The sequence below is a fragment of the Dendrobium catenatum genome, unplaced genomic scaffold (genome assembly GCF_001605985.2).
Source record: "Dendrobium catenatum unplaced genomic scaffold, ASM160598v2 fragScaff_scaffold_370, whole genome shotgun sequence".
NCBI classification, from domain to species: domain Eukaryota; kingdom Viridiplantae; phylum Streptophyta; class Magnoliopsida; order Asparagales; family Orchidaceae; genus Dendrobium; species Dendrobium catenatum.
This window is the reverse complement of record NW_021318832.1, coordinates 3,890,758-3,908,254: the sequence shown is the minus strand read 5'-3', so window position 1 is coordinate 3,908,254 and position 17,497 is coordinate 3,890,758. Positions and strand designations below refer to the sequence as shown.

The 17,497-nt window shown below is 33.1% G+C and overlaps 1 protein-coding gene across 3 annotated transcripts; it reads right to left on the bottom strand.

The window, feature by feature from the left end:
- Positions 1-4,496: 4,496 nt before the first annotated feature.
- Positions 4,497-16,526, bottom strand: LOC110093924 (protein translation factor SUI1 homolog 1). 3 transcript variants are annotated; one of them, XM_028693820.1, is made up of 6 exons: positions 16,351-16,526; positions 16,123-16,218; positions 12,513-12,603; positions 5,243-5,401; positions 4,924-4,977; positions 4,497-4,830 (listed from the first exon to the last, which is right to left on the bottom strand). In XM_028693820.1, the coding sequence occupies exons 2-6, from the start codon at positions 16,125-16,127 to the stop codon at positions 4,786-4,788; spliced, it is 354 nt and encodes a 117-aa protein (XP_028549653.1). In that variant the 5' UTR covers positions 16,128-16,218; positions 16,351-16,526; the 3' UTR covers positions 4,497-4,785. The 3 variants fall into 3 exon arrangements, with proteins under 3 accessions (XP_028549653.1, XP_028549654.1, XP_020674642.1); XM_028693821.1 differs by having other exon boundaries at positions 5,243-5,448; positions 16,130-16,218; positions 16,351-16,520; XM_020818983.2 differs by lacking the exon at positions 16,123-16,218 and having other exon boundaries at positions 5,243-5,448; positions 16,351-16,519.
- Positions 16,527-17,497: the final 971 nt, after the last annotated feature.

The window sequence follows — 17,497 nt, the reverse complement described above, 5'->3', positions numbered from 1 at the left end:
GCGTGACATCGATCTCATTATTAAAATGAGGACGAACAGAGCCTTTCGGCTCTTCCTCCTCCCGCACACAAGCTGCAACTCCCATCTCCTATCACCCTTCATTCACACGCAACAGTCGTGTGCTTCCACCCCCCCTCTCTCCCATCGCAAAGACATGCGTGACGTCCATGCTTGCTAACCCAACCTCCGTCCCACTTCCAGCTGATTGGTCGATCCTGCACTGACTGCTACCTTTGACCCCATCTCCGTTTGCAAACAGGATCTCGAAGACTAGCAAACAGGATCTCGAACACCTAGTCTGATCCCGACCGGCCTGCCCCTTCTGCTCTGTGCGGCTCGATACCAACCTGCCCACTCACGATCTACCCACTCCCGATCCGACTCCATCCCACACCTAGACCTCACACACGACCCATGCTTGTGTAAGACCTACCTCCACCTCCTTCTACCGTATGTCCAACCCGTACAATTCACATAGAACAACCTGATTCTTACAGTTCGTCCAGTCAATCCAACCAGTTCGACCACCTACTTTTTCATTTATCAGAATTCTAAACCCATCTCCAACCTTCCAGCATCCCTTCAACCCATAAATCTAACCCAAACAACCAACTTCCAGTCCACCCTCACATTATAATCCAACCCAAACAATACCCCAGATCCTCTAACACCCAAATAGAAAACATCAAAACTCCAATACCCAACCTTACTAATCTATCTCCCTCTCTACCTCGCCGTCGCCTCGACACCATTGATGTCCCCTCGACACCATCATTGTTGCCTCTCTCGTGCAAGGTATATCCCCTAAACTCAAAAATCCATCAAATTACATTTTCAGCGCTCACGGTGCAATGAGCATACCCCCATGGACATTTTTCTTAGCATAATAGGAGGGAGCTTGATTTGATGCTTTTGACGAGGAAGGTAAGCCTCGTGGGCACTTTTTTTAGCATGGTGTGATGAAATTTAAGTACCCGTGTGCTCTCTCAGGTTGGAAGGCAAATTTGCAAATTTTTTGTGTAGGTACCCATGCACGTCTTTCTTCACGAGGTAAGGTAGAAGATCACAGCCATGGTGTCACCTGACACCGATCATGCACGCTTTTCTTGACATGGTGGAAGGCTTAGAGTCCCAATAATTTTCTTAAATTGGAGGGGGGGGGGGGGGGGGGGGTTGCCATAATTTAGACTAACATGGAACTAAATTTAAATAAAATTATAGGAGACTTGATTGCAACAAAATTATAGGGAACCTTGATGCTTAAACTAAAATTACAATTTGGATAATAACAAAAATTAAACTAAAGTGTACAAGCAAGGACTCGTGGTGGACAAACAAACATCAACACATCTTGCCTATGAGTAACAATTAATAAGAACATGTAATCTAATTACAAACAATGATGCAAAACCATTAACTCGCCTATGAATAATAGTAATGGATCTGCTATATTCACCTTAATCATGCCTACAAACGAGTAAGGATAATTAAAAGGATATGCAATGAATATAACAACATCTCTACAGTCGATGTCAACTAACTTGCAAACAAGTGCAGCAATCCCCTGTGAACAATGGTGAATAATGTGAACAATGGTAAATAATATGCAATGAATGTGTCAAGTTCCCTACAAATATATATAAGAGAGTTGCAATGAATACTTCACACAGTATACGAACAAAGACAACAAATTTGTTATAAATGCAGGCACTTATGGACAACAATATAGGACTCGTTATGTGCACAATAGTCTACTCAAGAATCTAGATAGTAAAACTTGTGTTGAATATGGCTTGCCCGCAAGTGGAGGGCACAAACCTGTGATGTACACAATGCTCCACCTATAAGCAACACTATAAGATTCATATTTAATGCAGCCCACCCATGAGTAATAACAAAAGGCTTGTAATGCACATAACAATATCGCCTATAGGCAACATTAAAAGATTTAAACTGAACACAATTCACTTGCATTAACTGGCGGCTTCTGAATGTCTGCTACTTGCCCGCAAATAATGTTAACAAAGTTTATACTACACGACAACTTGCCTACAAAGAGAAACGAATGATTCGAAGCACAAACTACAGTTCACTTGTGAGTAGAAGCAGGAAACTTGTTGTGTCAATTTATCATATCAAATGAATTAGCTTGCTTACAAACAAAAATGGGGGATTCATGATGCACCAAATAGCTTACTTGCAAGTAAAAGCACACTCCTACAAGCTGAGTTGGAGGAAATGATAATTTGCAAGAGATGAAATGAATTAAATAACACAACTCATACACTACAGTTCTCTCATGATAAAAAGCAGGGAATTTGTAGTGCACACAGTATATTTCCTATGAACAACAAGAAGCCTTAATGAACACTACAATTCCCATGTAAGCAGAAGTAGATAATTCATAATGTCAAGTTACATATCAAAAAAACCAGCTTGCCTATAAATGACAATGGGAGTAGGGGTGTTAATTTGAGTCAACGGGTCGGGTTTGGGTCCCGGGCGTAAATGGGTTGACCCAAATTTGACCTGTTTAGCTAAACGGGTCAAGATATACAACCCGGACCCAACCCACATGGGTTACTAGGTTGACCCGACCCGACCCGCAAACCCGAATTGGACTTAATGAGATTTAAAAAAATTTAGTTACACGACATCGATTAGATTTTTTTTTTTTGTCTTCTAAGTATGTATATTATAACCCCATTGATTGGATGTATTTTTTTTTTGTTAGTTTAATGATAAATATAGATGCATGACTAAATAGGTATTATTTTTTTCAAAGTAGTTTTATAATTAAAGGAAAGTATATTAAAATTTAATTACACAACATTGATTTTTTTATGTTTAAAAAACTCAACGGAGCTCAAATAATTTCTTAGCCATCATTTAGAACAATTTTACATCATTATTTTTTCTTTGATTTAAAAAGTTTTTTTACTTATGGGTTAGCCAGGTTGACCCATGAGTTTTCGGGTCAACTTGAATCCGACGAGTTTTACAAACAAATTGATCCGAACACGAATTTTTTTGGGTCAGGTCCAGGTCGGGTTTTGGGTCGTGTCAATTTTTGACATTCCTAAATGAGAGATTCGTGGCAGATAATGTGGCTCACTTACAAGCAAGGGCACATTATCCTATTGTCCATTGAACAAACATCCCCTACGAGCTAGCTTGAATTATATGATAACTTGGAGGAAGCAAAGTAGACTAGATAATATTTCTCCTATACACTACAACGGAAGTTAATATGTCTTCATGCTACTGGATCTACAACACTAATACAAGTAGATAGAAGGCGTTTCTTAAATTCGATCTAAAATTTTGCACAGTTTTTAAATGATAATCACCTGTGCAACTGATTGTATTTAAATATTTTAAAAGCCCCCTCATACAATATAATATAATTGACTAAATTTAAGCGCATTATCTCGAGAAAGTGCCACTACTTTGAGAAGCTTATAATAGCCTCAAGAAGCATATGACAGCCCCGAGAGATGCGTTGATGCCTTAGGAAGCATGTCATTATCTCGAGAAATGTATAATATTCCCAAAATATGCATTGCTATATATATATATATATATATATATATATATACATCAAAAAACCTGTGAACATATACTCTGCAACATTTAAAATGTGTTATATAAATGCACCATCCAACATGCAAAAATGCACTGTGTCGTAGCGCATTATACCAACATATAAACACATTATACGTTACACAAATATATTAAGCTACCACATCAATGCATTATGCAAATATATGAGCAACACAAAAATGCTTTGGGGATGAGTTTCTTAAGTGCATCATAATATGTGTTTCTAAAGTGCTTTGAGGGATGAGTTCCACATGTGCTTTTGTAGCACAAGTTTGAGACTTCATTTGAGACAACTTTCTTATTGCTTTCTAAAATTGATTTTAGTAAAAAAAAAAAATACTAAAAGGTTGATTTAAAAAGCAATACGAAAGCTATCCCAACTGAAACTCGAAACTTATGCTTTTGCTCATATCAATTGCCTTGAAAGCAAATTTGTGTGGTCTTGGAATAATTTAGATTATATATATATATATGATTGATGCATTGCAATGGAAACCTTGCAATCAACAAAGAATTTATTTTATATATGCTTCAATGGATTGTTTGAATGTCATGGTTATATAAACCATAAATAAGAATTTTCTTCATCCAAGTGTCTTTAGAAGTGGAGGTGTGCTGACACTTCTAAGATTCTCATATCTTATCATAACGTTAAGTCGTTTAAAATTTATAAAGAATTCATATGGTACTTATAAAAATATAATTATGTGTGCTATATATCTTAATTACATTAGAGATTGTAGAGTATGTGATACAACGCATCTCCCATCACAACAACAACAACAACGCTTTATCCCACTATGTGGGGTCAGCTACATGAATCCTTTTTTCTCAATTGTGTCATATTAAGAGACAAATTCTTATTCAATTGTGATATGCAAACATTTCCACAATTCCTAAAATCAAGCCATTTATATACTCACATACACCTTCACATGTGAGATCAGAGAGAAGATGGTAAACAAGACAGTAAAATTTGATATAACGCACACATGCAATACTAACATTTTATGCTGATCATCATAAATATCACACAGCCACAAACCGTAAGACATGAAGAGCTAAAGAAACAAGTTAATTGTTGCACAATAAATAAATTCGTTCATGGAATTAAAAATGGTACGAGTAGTTATTATGTAGTAGAGAAGGATCAAGTAACATGCAAGAGATCAGCCAAGCTCCTCAGAAACCATGAATCTTGATTTGCTCTTTCTTCAAAATGCCAGCCTTCCCACCAAAAAAGAACAGCAAAAGTAAATCAACAGAAAGCCTCAAAAAATGGGAAGTGAAACTGGTGGCCATGTCAAGAAGTAGAAGTACCTGGACAAGAAAGGTGGAGACATTCTTGCGTTGATCACCTTGGAGTTGAATGACCTGCACAGTACAGCAATAAAGATCAATCACCAGAGCTGTAAACAAAAAAGATCAATCAATCTTCATCGATATAATCATAATTATTAGGCTTCGTTTGGGACGACTTTCTCACTGCTTCTTGAAGCAGCTTTCTGATACAAAAATTTTATTTTTTTACTAGAAAGCTGCTTTAAGAAGCATCAAGAAATCCATCCCAAGCGAAGCCTTAGTCTTATCCCAACTATTCAAGGTTAACCTAGTGTGGAATGACCAAGAAGCGTATAACCTGCCCAAGCTCGGGATCCTCCACAACAGTACCATTACAGCAAAATTCTTTCTTCAGGTCCTTCAAGATCTTGGTTTTGCTGTACTCCTTCTTCAACCCTTGCACAGTTGTCAGGCTCTTCCTTCCATTGCGCTGTTGCACGCGGATGTGTACATACTCCTTTGACACAGCACCAGCATTATCAGCACTAGCCTCAGCAAACGGATCTGTCATAAAAATGCCATACATGCAAAGTTGTTCTGTCTAGAAGAAGGATTTTGAAAACATGCGAGGATGAACAGAATATACATTCTTCTTACTTTGGCCAATAACGAGTCATAACGTAAATAACAATCCCCTCTATAAAAGTTTGTGTGCCAAAAGTCATTTGTCAAACACAAAATTGTAAAAATTGCATACTTCCTTCAAAACAGAAATAGTACGGTTGAATGAGATGGGCTAATTAACTATTTGGAAGTCCACAAATCGGGAAAAAAGTCCTTAATATTTCAACGAAAGAGCAATTTTCCGAGTAATAAAGCAGTCAGTTGCACAAAATTAAGCCTAGAAATCCAAAGAAAATATAGTAGGAAATGGAAAAAACTGGACATTAACTTCACGTAAGAATCAAGCGCCAAATCCAGCAGTAGTTAAAAGAAAAAAGGCCCAAAAAATGTGGTTGCACAGGCCTGTTAAGAAGACCTGCAGTATTATGAAACTTTAGTAGGAATGAGAGGTGAACTGGTTAGTTTGAGCAGCAAGAAAGGACTAGTTTGAGCAGCAAGAAAAGACGGCAACAAAATGAATAAATTGATCAAACGATTGCACAACTCTTCTAAGTGAGCAACAGGTACAAAACCAAGACTTTCCAGTACTACAAAACGCACAATTCAAAGCTAAAGAAGATGCAAAAAACAAACTGACAACCAGTAAAAATATAAAAATCAACAGGATACAAGTTACAACAGTTTTTAATGCGTAGACAATAATTAATGCGTGAACCACTAGATTAGTATTGTGACAATGGTCTTTAAAGAGGGAGGTTTGAAAGAGATTTTTTTTTTTTTGGAGGGGGTGAGGGGTGTCCCTAAGGAACGAATAAGTAGTGGCTTCTGCCAAGTTTCCAAGGAAAAAAGAATGATCATTGAACCAAATCCCATATAAAAAGAAAAGGTTATTAGGCTATATAAACAAAAGATAAATCAAATATATGAAGACATTTTTTGTTATAATCAAAGAATGATCATTGAACCAAATCATCATAATCATTAGCATTATTATAACTATCTCAGGTCATCTTTATGAATCCTCATTCACCATTTATGATTATTGAGTGTTGCTATCTTCAATTTATCCATCTACTTCCTAATCTTTTAACACTAATTTTATATATCTTACTGTTACATCTTCGAACCTTGATTCTACATCACTGAGTATAACTTCCACTATCTCCAACTAAAGCAATTTATCATCTCTCATATAATCATTTCTCAATCTAAACTTTTTAAGTTTTCAAAACATTCACCTTAATATTCTCACTTCTACAAACCCTCAACATCACTATCAACGTACATATTACCAATAATCAAACAAGGAAACATAATTGATCTAATTGCAGTCATATAAAATTTAACTTTAAGTCTCAATTATATTTTTTTAATCCTCTAAGTAGCTTGCCCATTTTAACTTGAGATAAGACTTATAATGTGACAAGTATTGACCTAAAAAATTAATTAAAACAATGTCAATCTTATATAAAAGTTGATTTGTGACTTAAACTTTACAAGTCATCTTTTTATACAAACCCTTAGGAGGAGGGAGGAGGGAGCAGGGAGGAGGAGCATTAAGGCTAAGGATCGGATAAATAGTGGCTCTTGCCAAGCTTCTAAGAAAAAAGGAATAATCGTTGAACCAAGTTCCATATCGAAAGAAAAGAAAAAAGTTACTAGGCTACATAAATAAAGATTGCACCAAATATATGAAGACATTTTTTGGTGTAATGGGTGGACTGGCAATGGGAACTATATCATTAGGTACACTTGTGATGAGCATTCATGGAATGATTGATACCAAGAAGGGTACAACCCTAAGGTTCAAGCCTAGTATAGGACAGATTGTGGCCTAAGGTAGAGAATGCCTCGGATAATATAGGATCGAACATAAAAATAACAAATATACACATATGATTTAGATATCTATTTTTTATTTGCAATATTACCCTCCCCACACACCCCCTCACCCCCAACCCCCACAAAAAATAAATAAAAAATAAAAAATAAAAACTACTAAAAATAGGACATAAAAAATCATTAATGTTGAGATGGATGGCAATGCATCAAGGAGTTGGGTGGCCCTTTTCATGTTTTTTTTTTAGTGTGATTTGATGAAGGGCGTCATATTTACCTTAAAATATTAGGATAAATAAGTACTTAAACCTTAAAAAATAAATTAACTCAATAGGAAAAAAAAATTTAACTCAATAGGAAAAAAAAAGTGACAAAAAGAAAGTCCTATGGAGGACCATATTCGGACATTAAATGATCTAGTTTTGATTGAGAAAAGATATGATAACAAGCAGCATATTTAGTATTGTAACATGATTAGGTAATGGGAAGACTGATATTTATCATTGTATAGCTCAAAACTTTAGAAACATAATGCTACTCTGCCAATAGAGAAGTGGATGTTAATATTAAAGCATATAGATATTAAAAATTTCATAAAGGACCTCCAAGCAGCATAATTTAGTTTATCATTGCCATCATTAGCAATATTCCAACTATTATGTGATCAAATCATCTTGTTTTGATAAAAAAGGTTTGATAGCAAGTAGAATATACGGTATTCCAACATGGTTAGGTAAAGGGATGACATCGATGTTTACCACAGTATAGGACCAAAACATAGGACCATTATGATATGCTGTCAAGTAAGGATTAGATGTTAGTATTAAAGCACAAACATATTGAGAATTCTAGAAAAGAGACTCCAATATGCATAATTTATTTTCTTATTGTAATCATAGCAATATTCCAACTATCATGAGAAGGCTAAATGAAGCATCCTTATCATCATAATCATTAGTATTATAATAACTATTTCAGGTCAACTTTATGAATCCTCATTCACCATTTCTTATTATTGGGTTTTGCTACCTTCAATTTATTCATCTAATCCCTAATCTTTTAACACTAGTTTTATATATCTTATTGTTGCATCTTCAAGCCTTGATTCTACATATCAAGATCACTTAGTATAATTTCCACTATCTTCAACTAAAGCTATTTCTACTATCTCTCTCATATAATCATTTCTTAATCTAAACTTTCTGGGTTTTCAAAACATTCAACTTAATATTCTCACTTCTACAAACCTTCAACTTTACTATCAATGTATGTATTACTAATAATCAAATCATGCAAAATAATTGATCTAATTGCAGTTTCATAAATTTAGTTTAAGTCTCAATTATATTTTTTTATTACCTAAGTCACTTATTCATTTGAACTTGAGATCAGACATAACTATGTAACAATTACTGACCTAAGAAAATTAAGTAAACCAATGCCAATCTAATATAAAAAAATCTTTGATTTGCAACTTAACCTTTACAAGTCATATTTTTATACAATCCCTTAGTTTATGCATTCAAGAGTTTAGCTTTAATACCAAATGGAAGTCATATAGTAACAAAGTAAAGCATCGATAAAGCTTCGATGAAAATGGAAGTGGATTGATAAATATTTGATCCTATCAATAACCATAATTCATTAAAAATAAAGCATATGACTAAATCATAAAAATATCTCATAGTTTATAAATCATATCTAATTAGAGAAATGGATCAAAATAGTCCCTTGACTCTTTATGAATGACCAAAATAGTCTCTAACTATATTAAAGCACTATTTCGGTCTCTTAACTCCTTAAAAAGGAATTAAATAGTCCCACCATGAGACTTAAAATTCCTTTTTAAAGACATCATTTAATATAGTTGGAGATCATTTTGGTCCTTCATAAAAAGTCAAGAGACAATTTTGATCATATTCTCTATCTAATTAGACATTTGCAAGAGGATGTACCTTGGTGTATGCTTTTTGCTGATGATATTCTTCTTGTTGATAAGACTAGAGAAGGAGTTGAAAGTAAACTTGATTTATGGAGGTCAACATTAGAGACTAAAGGTTTTCAGTCATAAGATATATATATATATATATATGGAAGCTGACTAGAATATAAGAAAAGTATCATGAGATTGTTTATTTTGAGGTATAGGGCGTATATTGCATTTAGAATACAAGGATTTTGATTGGTAGGAAGCAAAACATATTCAAAGTATTTCTCTGAGTTTTAAATAAATCCAATACTCTTTTTTGACAAATTTGGAATTCATCTAATCAGGAAAAATTCCAAATTCGTTGTTCACTCACAACTTTGGACCACCTCACATACTTGTGACCTCGCAACCTCACCGCACCATGTGCAAGAGTCCAAGTGCTTGCAAGCTTGCTCATGCTTCCGCCCCAACGACCTAACACTCATGAACTCTTCAACTTAAACCTTCGCAATCCCCTTGATTCACACGCTCGTGTCCTCTCTGCCTCACAATCACAAACTCGTCACCAACCCCACTCTTGGCACCATAACAACCGACACTATTAACCATACTGGCACCATTCCTATTATCATGCTCTATATCTGATTAAGAAAAACCGTGAGAATAATTTAAGAAGCACGAGCTCTTTGTATATCACTACAGTGTTAAATCACTCCTTTCATTTAGATCGATCAAATGTTATAAATTCTTTCATACATCACTAGCTCATTGAATTTTACTCTAGTTAATGAAACTAAAAAAAACTAGTCAAAAAACTAAACCAAGAAAATAGTAAGAGCATAGAACACATAGCACTGGCATGTATGATACAACATTGCACTTGACATGTATAAGCCTATTTTTCACAAATCACTTTGAAGAACTTACATCCATTATTTTAAATCTCTCTCTTTTCATAATCTTCCAATGCTAATTTATCTACTAAGTTAATGGTGCATTTTCTACCCATCATTGTACATATCAAAACCACCGAAGTCTAATTTCAATTGCCTAGCTAAATCAATGTCACTCCAATGATTCCATTAAGCGTAGTATTATTAAATTTACCTTACCTCTCCATGATATCATTTTATCTCATAATAATCTTGAGTAAAATCTTCACTAACCATCCATAACACTAGAAGTTGTATCATTATTCATCTATATATTTTATCAAAGATGCTTAGATCTATCACCCCAGAATATTACTTTATTTTCTCATAACAATTGATGATAATTATTAATAAAATACCCACTAAAAATGCATACAATATATTCAATTTTTTTTTCTACTAATTTCAAGTTGTTATCTTCTAGATATTCTTAATTGTTTTAAATTTTCAATGATTTCAATAACTACTTCAATGATTAGAACTCCGTTTGCTAAAAAAACACTATTACAACTCACTTTTAATATCCTTAGTTTAATACTGGTGTCAAACGACGGGTGGCACCACTGATAGCTGGCGACGGCTGCGGGCGGTGGTGGCTGTCAGTTGGCGGTGGTGGCCAAAGGCGTGCAGTGGTGGCCGGAGGAGGGCAGTGGTGGTCGAAAGCTGGTGGGGGTGGCCGACAGTGGTGACCAATGGCGGTCGACGACTATCAAGCAAACTTTCTTGCGTTGTAAACTGTTCTCACTCAAAATTGGGTGAGTTTGGTTTATCTAAAAAATGAATTAGAATGATTTACACTACATTTACTTTACTCTGCATTCCTTTTCATCAAATCAAATACCAAAATTTTCAAAACCGCAACATTTGGAATACTTTACACCATTATGTAATCCAACCAAGCAGCCACTTAATAAAGATCCTTATTATTAAACTTGAAAATATTTGAATTACTCTATTAATATTAGCTAGTGCTCCATCATACATATTTTTAATAACTTTAATATACCTTTTATTCAATGCTCCACCTTATTACATTTTTAGTAACTTTAACATACCCTTAACACACCAAATCAATTATTGTCATACTCAATTATCTGCCTTTTAAAGAGATCAATAAAAATCTATGAAGAACTTTATGTATATTTCATACATTTCTATTAATTTTCTTAACATAAAAACCCACTTTCATAGTACATATTTCGAAACTCATGTAATTTTTATAAGCACACATTCCTCCACTTTTATCTCACATAGCTTTATTATATGACTCATAAATTTAATTTTTCTATAATTAAAACAATCTTAATCAACTTTTCTACTCTTAAAATGTAGCTTCGAAAATTTTTTAGCATTCTCTTAGTCCTCAAAATTCAATTAAATAGATTTGTTAATCAAACAACACTCTCAAAAACTCTTTAAATTTCAAGTATCAAAGACGAAAAGTTTATCAATTATATATCTCCTTTAAAGCTAGCTTCATTGTACTATAGTTTAGCAATCAATAATACACCTCATCATCCTGTTCTTTATACATTAAAAAAATTAATATTTTTATTTAATAATTTCCAAACTTCATCTTTTTTCAAAAATTTCATCTTTAGCTATATTATAATTCTCTTTGCTTCTAATGGATCTAGCTTGATCAAAACCTCTTGATCTCATATGTCTAGCATTTGTTATTCCATTTCTTCTTTGCTACTATTGGATTATCCTATTGCTGAGTTTATTATATAAATCATCAAAGGATATAGCTGCTTCACTTGCTACACTCATAACAAGACTTTTACTTATAATTATTATAAGCCTCAACAATGTTTAATTTGCCATCCTTTAAAAACATATTTAATTGTCTGAATAACCTTTGTGCCTCCTCGCACTACCACAAAGCATCCTTAATAAGGGAAAATCTATCTGTATCTGTAGAATATTCTAAAATTTTTAAGACAACCTTCTTAATGAAACAATCCATCTTATCTCACATTAGATTTGGCATAGCTAAGGAATTTTAATTTACCTCTCTTAGCTTGTTTTGTGGTATATGAAATAAAGTAACCATAAACCCTCACATAGACATATTAGCTGCTCCACAAGCTAAATTCATGCGCTCATGAAGTCATAGATAAGGTGCATACGCAACATGGTAATTTAAAAAGAACACTTATCATAAAAGCCTTTTTTTGTGAAAAGTAAGCTAAAAAAGTCAACCAAATAAAGCGTCAGAGAGCAAATATGAGTTTTTAAAGAAGAACATGGCAAAATAATATGGAGCTAAGAGCATGTAATGCTTCAATTTTGGACCATACCAAAGGTAGATGGAATCTGAGTGTCAAGATCAGACATGAACTTTGCTTTTTCAAGTACAACAGACCAAAGCTTCCTTCACACGAGCTAAAACTGGAATATATTTAATTCTCAATCAGACATGAATTACAAATTAATAAAACACAAAAAAAAAAAATCATCTTTCAGGCCTCCAACAAAATATTCACAATGAAATTTTTTTTAATAAAGCGTTTATTATTATCTTATCATCTTCTTTTGGGTCAGGAGGCTTGTCTCTAACGCATGCAACGCGTTCAAGCAGTATAAGCTCACAAGAAAATAACACTTTGACAAATATTTTCAAGTCATTTAATTATATTTATTCCCCAACAAAAAAGAACAAACTTTGCTTGAAACCTCATTTGTAACGTCCCATCAAACAAAAGTAAACCTCTAACAACTTGTTAAGGTCCAAATATTTTAGTATCCCCACCAAGTAACAAACTGTCCGGGTAACATGCACCAGATGCGATTACTATCTGTTGCACCTTGACATCCTAAGAATAGATAGCGCTTCCATGATTCCAACAAGAGAAAGTCCATACCTTTGTTAAAGTGTACTAATCCTTCACCTAAATCCAACTAAAAACATTATATACCCTGATGAACATTTTCAATCTTCTCAAATTTTCACAATCAGAAGAAATTCTTATGTACGGAAATTACACATACAACTACGTGCAAAAGACGCATTGTGTACTAGTTGTGTACTCTAATTTTTTTTATACACTTGCAAAAAAGAAAGTTGTGTACTTAAGTAGATAAGTTACACTGCCAACCCTAATAATTCCTCCACAATCATAGCATTCAAACAGACAAGCATGATACAAGTATATATAACAAAAAAAAACAGGAATACAAAACATCAAGGAATAAAAAATCAAACCAAACCACCCATTTCGATCGTGAACTGATCTCCTGCTAGGTTTGGCCAACAATGAAAATTGATTTTGACTAGAAACAATACAAACAATGAGAACCGCCGATTTAACCAGTTAATTGGTGAACCAATTTAAATTTGATTGAACCACCGGGTTCAAATTTTAATTTTCTCGTCACTGTTGCTTTTTAATCTAATGGCTTGTAATAATTTTTAGGTAAATTTATAAATTAAAATAACTCCTAATTCATTTGAAAAATTTGATGCTCGCATAACCACGACCTTAACGGTCGCAACTCACACAAACTAGTGTCATGCATGGCAAAGTTGCATATATTGCACAAGCTCCTCCATCGCCATCGTCTGCACTTCAACCCTTCCTTTCCCTCTCCAATTCTATCTCCCTAGAGGATGATGGTTTAGCATCTCCAATGATTTAGTATGTCCACAACTAGGTCTACCGCCTTACATTATGCTGTATAATTATTTTATTACTTTATTCTCCTTCTCAAGAGAATGTGCTATCAAAGTACAAGTTTCCATCTCAAAAGAATGAATTATCAACTTACAGATGGCTGACGAGAAGTTGGAAATTTCTGTAGAACATTGATATAATGATTACTTCATAGAAATCTCTATGAACTGATTACTGCATTTAAAACTCTATATTAGGATGAAAGAGGAACGTGTTTTTATTTTTATTTTTTATTATATTAATTGGCATTTGAATCATATTCATGAAGTTAAAATGATGTTTTGTGATTTAAAATGTTGTATTTGTTATTGTTGGATAGTTTAGATTGATGTGATTAATCATATTAGAATTTAATATTTATTTTTAAATAGATTATAATTTTTTTACTTACTGGTCAAGATTAATAAGTTTTTCTTTCCAAGGAATCTAATTTCAGATATATCATCTATAAATTATAACTCATATTATGTACACCTTTATTCTTAAGGCTCATAATAGTTTATGTAAATAAGAAATGATTTTTTTTTTCTCCTCAAAATTTTACTTTTATGAATATTCTCTTTTACAATCCTCACATGTCTATTATTAGAATGGAACCCTCTGGAGATAATTTCATACCAAAGTGTTTGTGAAAAATAAATCCAACATAGAGTAATTTTAGTGAATCTAGAAGTTCAAAGGGGAAGAAACTAAGCCTAGATCACAATCAAGGACATACATTGTGCTGATATGGAACTTGTAAGATGGTTCTTTGATAGTTGCATATCTATCAATGCTTTGAATTCACCATTTACACAATAAAACTAATGATGCAATATTTTTTATTGAGTCTGGATGTGAGCTTCCTTCTTATTATAGAATAAGAGTTAATTTATTAAGAGACTAAAAGGAAGATTATAGGCTTCTAGTTGAGTCTTATAGACATTGCTGGAAAGAATCAACTTTGCACCTTGATGATTGATAGTTGGAGAGATAATAGAGAGATGATTAACTTCCTAGTTATTGACCCATGAATCTATCATTTAAAAATGTATTGATGCATCTAATGTCAAGGAGCACTTTATGTGCCTTATTTACTTAAGTAATTGAGTGGGTTGGTTCATAAAATGTGGTTCAATTAGTAACCAATCATGTTACAAATTATTAAAAAAACGAGAGTTAATACATGAAAAGAACGATAATCTTTATTGATAGTATTGTGCCACATATTGCATGAAATTGTTTTTGAAAGATACTAGTAGTATGCCTCATGTGGTAGAGCATACTAAAAGTGCTTCAAAGAACATAATATTTATTTATAATCATGTCTTCATATTATTTTAGTTGAGAAAAATAATGAGTTCAAAAGAGATTTTTCATCCAAAAGCAACTCGTTCTGCTAAAACTTTCATTACTATAAACAGTGTCTATGATCATAAATATGATTTGCAAGCATTTATAACTAACATGTACTATACATAATCAAAGTTGGTAAAAACAAGTAAAGGGATGCAACTACTATTATTTTGGATAAAAAGTTTTGAAATGATTGATTTATTGTGTCAAAAATTTCAAGACACTTATAAGGTCACTAAAAAATTGTTGATTTTGATGAAACGCCTTCAATTGATTATGTTTATGATGGCATTTATAGAGAAAAAAAGACAATCAAAAGTATGATTATAAATACTAAAAGTTTATACAAGCATTATAAGAAGAGATGGGATGGTTGGTTGCATATTTTTTGAATCCTTATTTTCAATATGATCAAGAGAACTCCTATTATAAATCTGAAGCCATAAAAGATGCGGTTGAACTTATTAGAAATAAGGATATATACCACAAACCTAAATTTGTTATGAAGTTAGAATTTATCAAGATAATTTTAAAAGTTTTCGAAAGTCTCTTGCTCTTGCTATGTCTAAAGAAATGCAAGCTAGTAAGTTCTATAGTTACTTAAATATTGAATGCTTTAAATATGAAAAATATTCCTTGTGCATTTCTATAATCATAATTTTTTTGTCACATATTTGCATCATTATTATCATATTTAAATAATCTATACATAGAACCTTGAATATTTCCTTTTTCTGGTTTAATAACTGGTCCAATTTTAAGAAGCTTTCAAAATATGGCTCAGTTCCGCAAATAGGCCTGGGCACTGAACACCAGGACTGTGAATAAGGACGCAAGTACAATAAACAATATGAAACAAAAATTGAAAATCAGAAAAAAAACAAACATAAGAAAAACTAGCCTCATACGTGACCTCAATCTTCAACAAACTGGAACCTAAATACCCGATCCGCGAAACTATAAAAAGAATGAATCGTGCATAAAGAATTGCGCCGATCTGCAGTTAACTCAAACACAGTAAAAGACTAAAATACAGAGATGAACCAGCGAACAATCAAAAATCAAGATCGAACTCGTCCCACGATTACTAAACAAGAAGCAAAGGAACCGATCAGCCATTGGATTTTACCTTTACCAAGAAGAGATCGGAAAGAAACGATAGTAAACGGAGCCTCCGCACAGAATAATCTCTCGAGTGAGAGACTTAGATCGTGCGGTCAATTTCCTTCTCAATCTCGCAAATCTTGCCTCGCTCTTCTACGACTGCGGAAGAGGGACGGGACGTCGCTGTACAGCTGGGATACAAAAAGAGCCCTTCGTGGCTTCACCGTTTGTTAGGTACTGCACTTCCACTCGATCACGACCGTCCAAATTTTGTTAGACAAGATTCAGTGGCATCCATTCATCACAATAATATCGGGTGTGGTTGGGTGAATTATTGCATCCCGGATGTCTTGACATCCAATCCGGTGACGTCACATCACTCAAATACACTAGGTCCCGATGTATTTTGGTGACGTGACGACACCAAATTGGTGTCCGGACGAATCCAGACACCGGACGTAATAATTTGCCGTGCGGTTGGGACAAATTTTTGTCCCAATTATGCTTGAAAGTGAATGAATAAAATAGATGCGGAACGGTTCATCTTGATATGTTAAACAACCAATTAAAAGGTTTTAGTTTCAAATTTTATATATGTGATGTGTATGTGAATCTATTTTAATTGATTTAAATGTATCCAAAAATAGATGAAGAGAAAAAAAAAATTTTAAACTAGTTAGACTTGCCCTAATATCTTTTTAAAATTGGGACTTTTTTAAAAAGGGCATACGTTAATATTAAATTAGGAAAAGGAGCATGATTAAGATAAAATTTAAAAAAGGAGTTGATTTGCTAAAGTGTTTGATGGAATCCTATTTTCTAAGAAAATGTCAAAACGTTTAGTAATTTCTTCACAAACATGAACCAATTACAAAGAATTTTGACCTTTTCATGTGAGAAACTCAAATCCTTTGGTGTCTAACTCACTCGACTCGCATTTCAAAGATTGATAAGAGAGAATTGAGAAAATAATTAATTTGTAAATTAATTAAAATTTAATTAATTTTATTTTATCATAATAATTAATTTAATTAATTGCATTCAATAATTATATAATAGTTAATCAATAATTATTTAATAATAAATTTAATTATATAATAATTTGTTATAATTATAATAATAATTAATTATAATTGTATAATTATATAATTATAGAATACTATTAATTTAGT

Excerpts from the sequence above, each read along its gene's own strand:
- LOC110093924 (XM_028693820.1), bottom strand. Across the intron at positions 4,978-5,242 it reads AGGATCCCGAGCTTGGGCAG|GTCATTCAACTCCAAGGTGA; the intron begins GTTATACGCTTC and ends TGTACTGTGCAG. Across the intron at positions 4,831-4,923 it reads TCTCCACCTTTCTTGTCCAG|GCTGGCATTTTGAAGAAAGA; the intron begins GTACTTCTACTT and ends TTTGGTGGGAAG.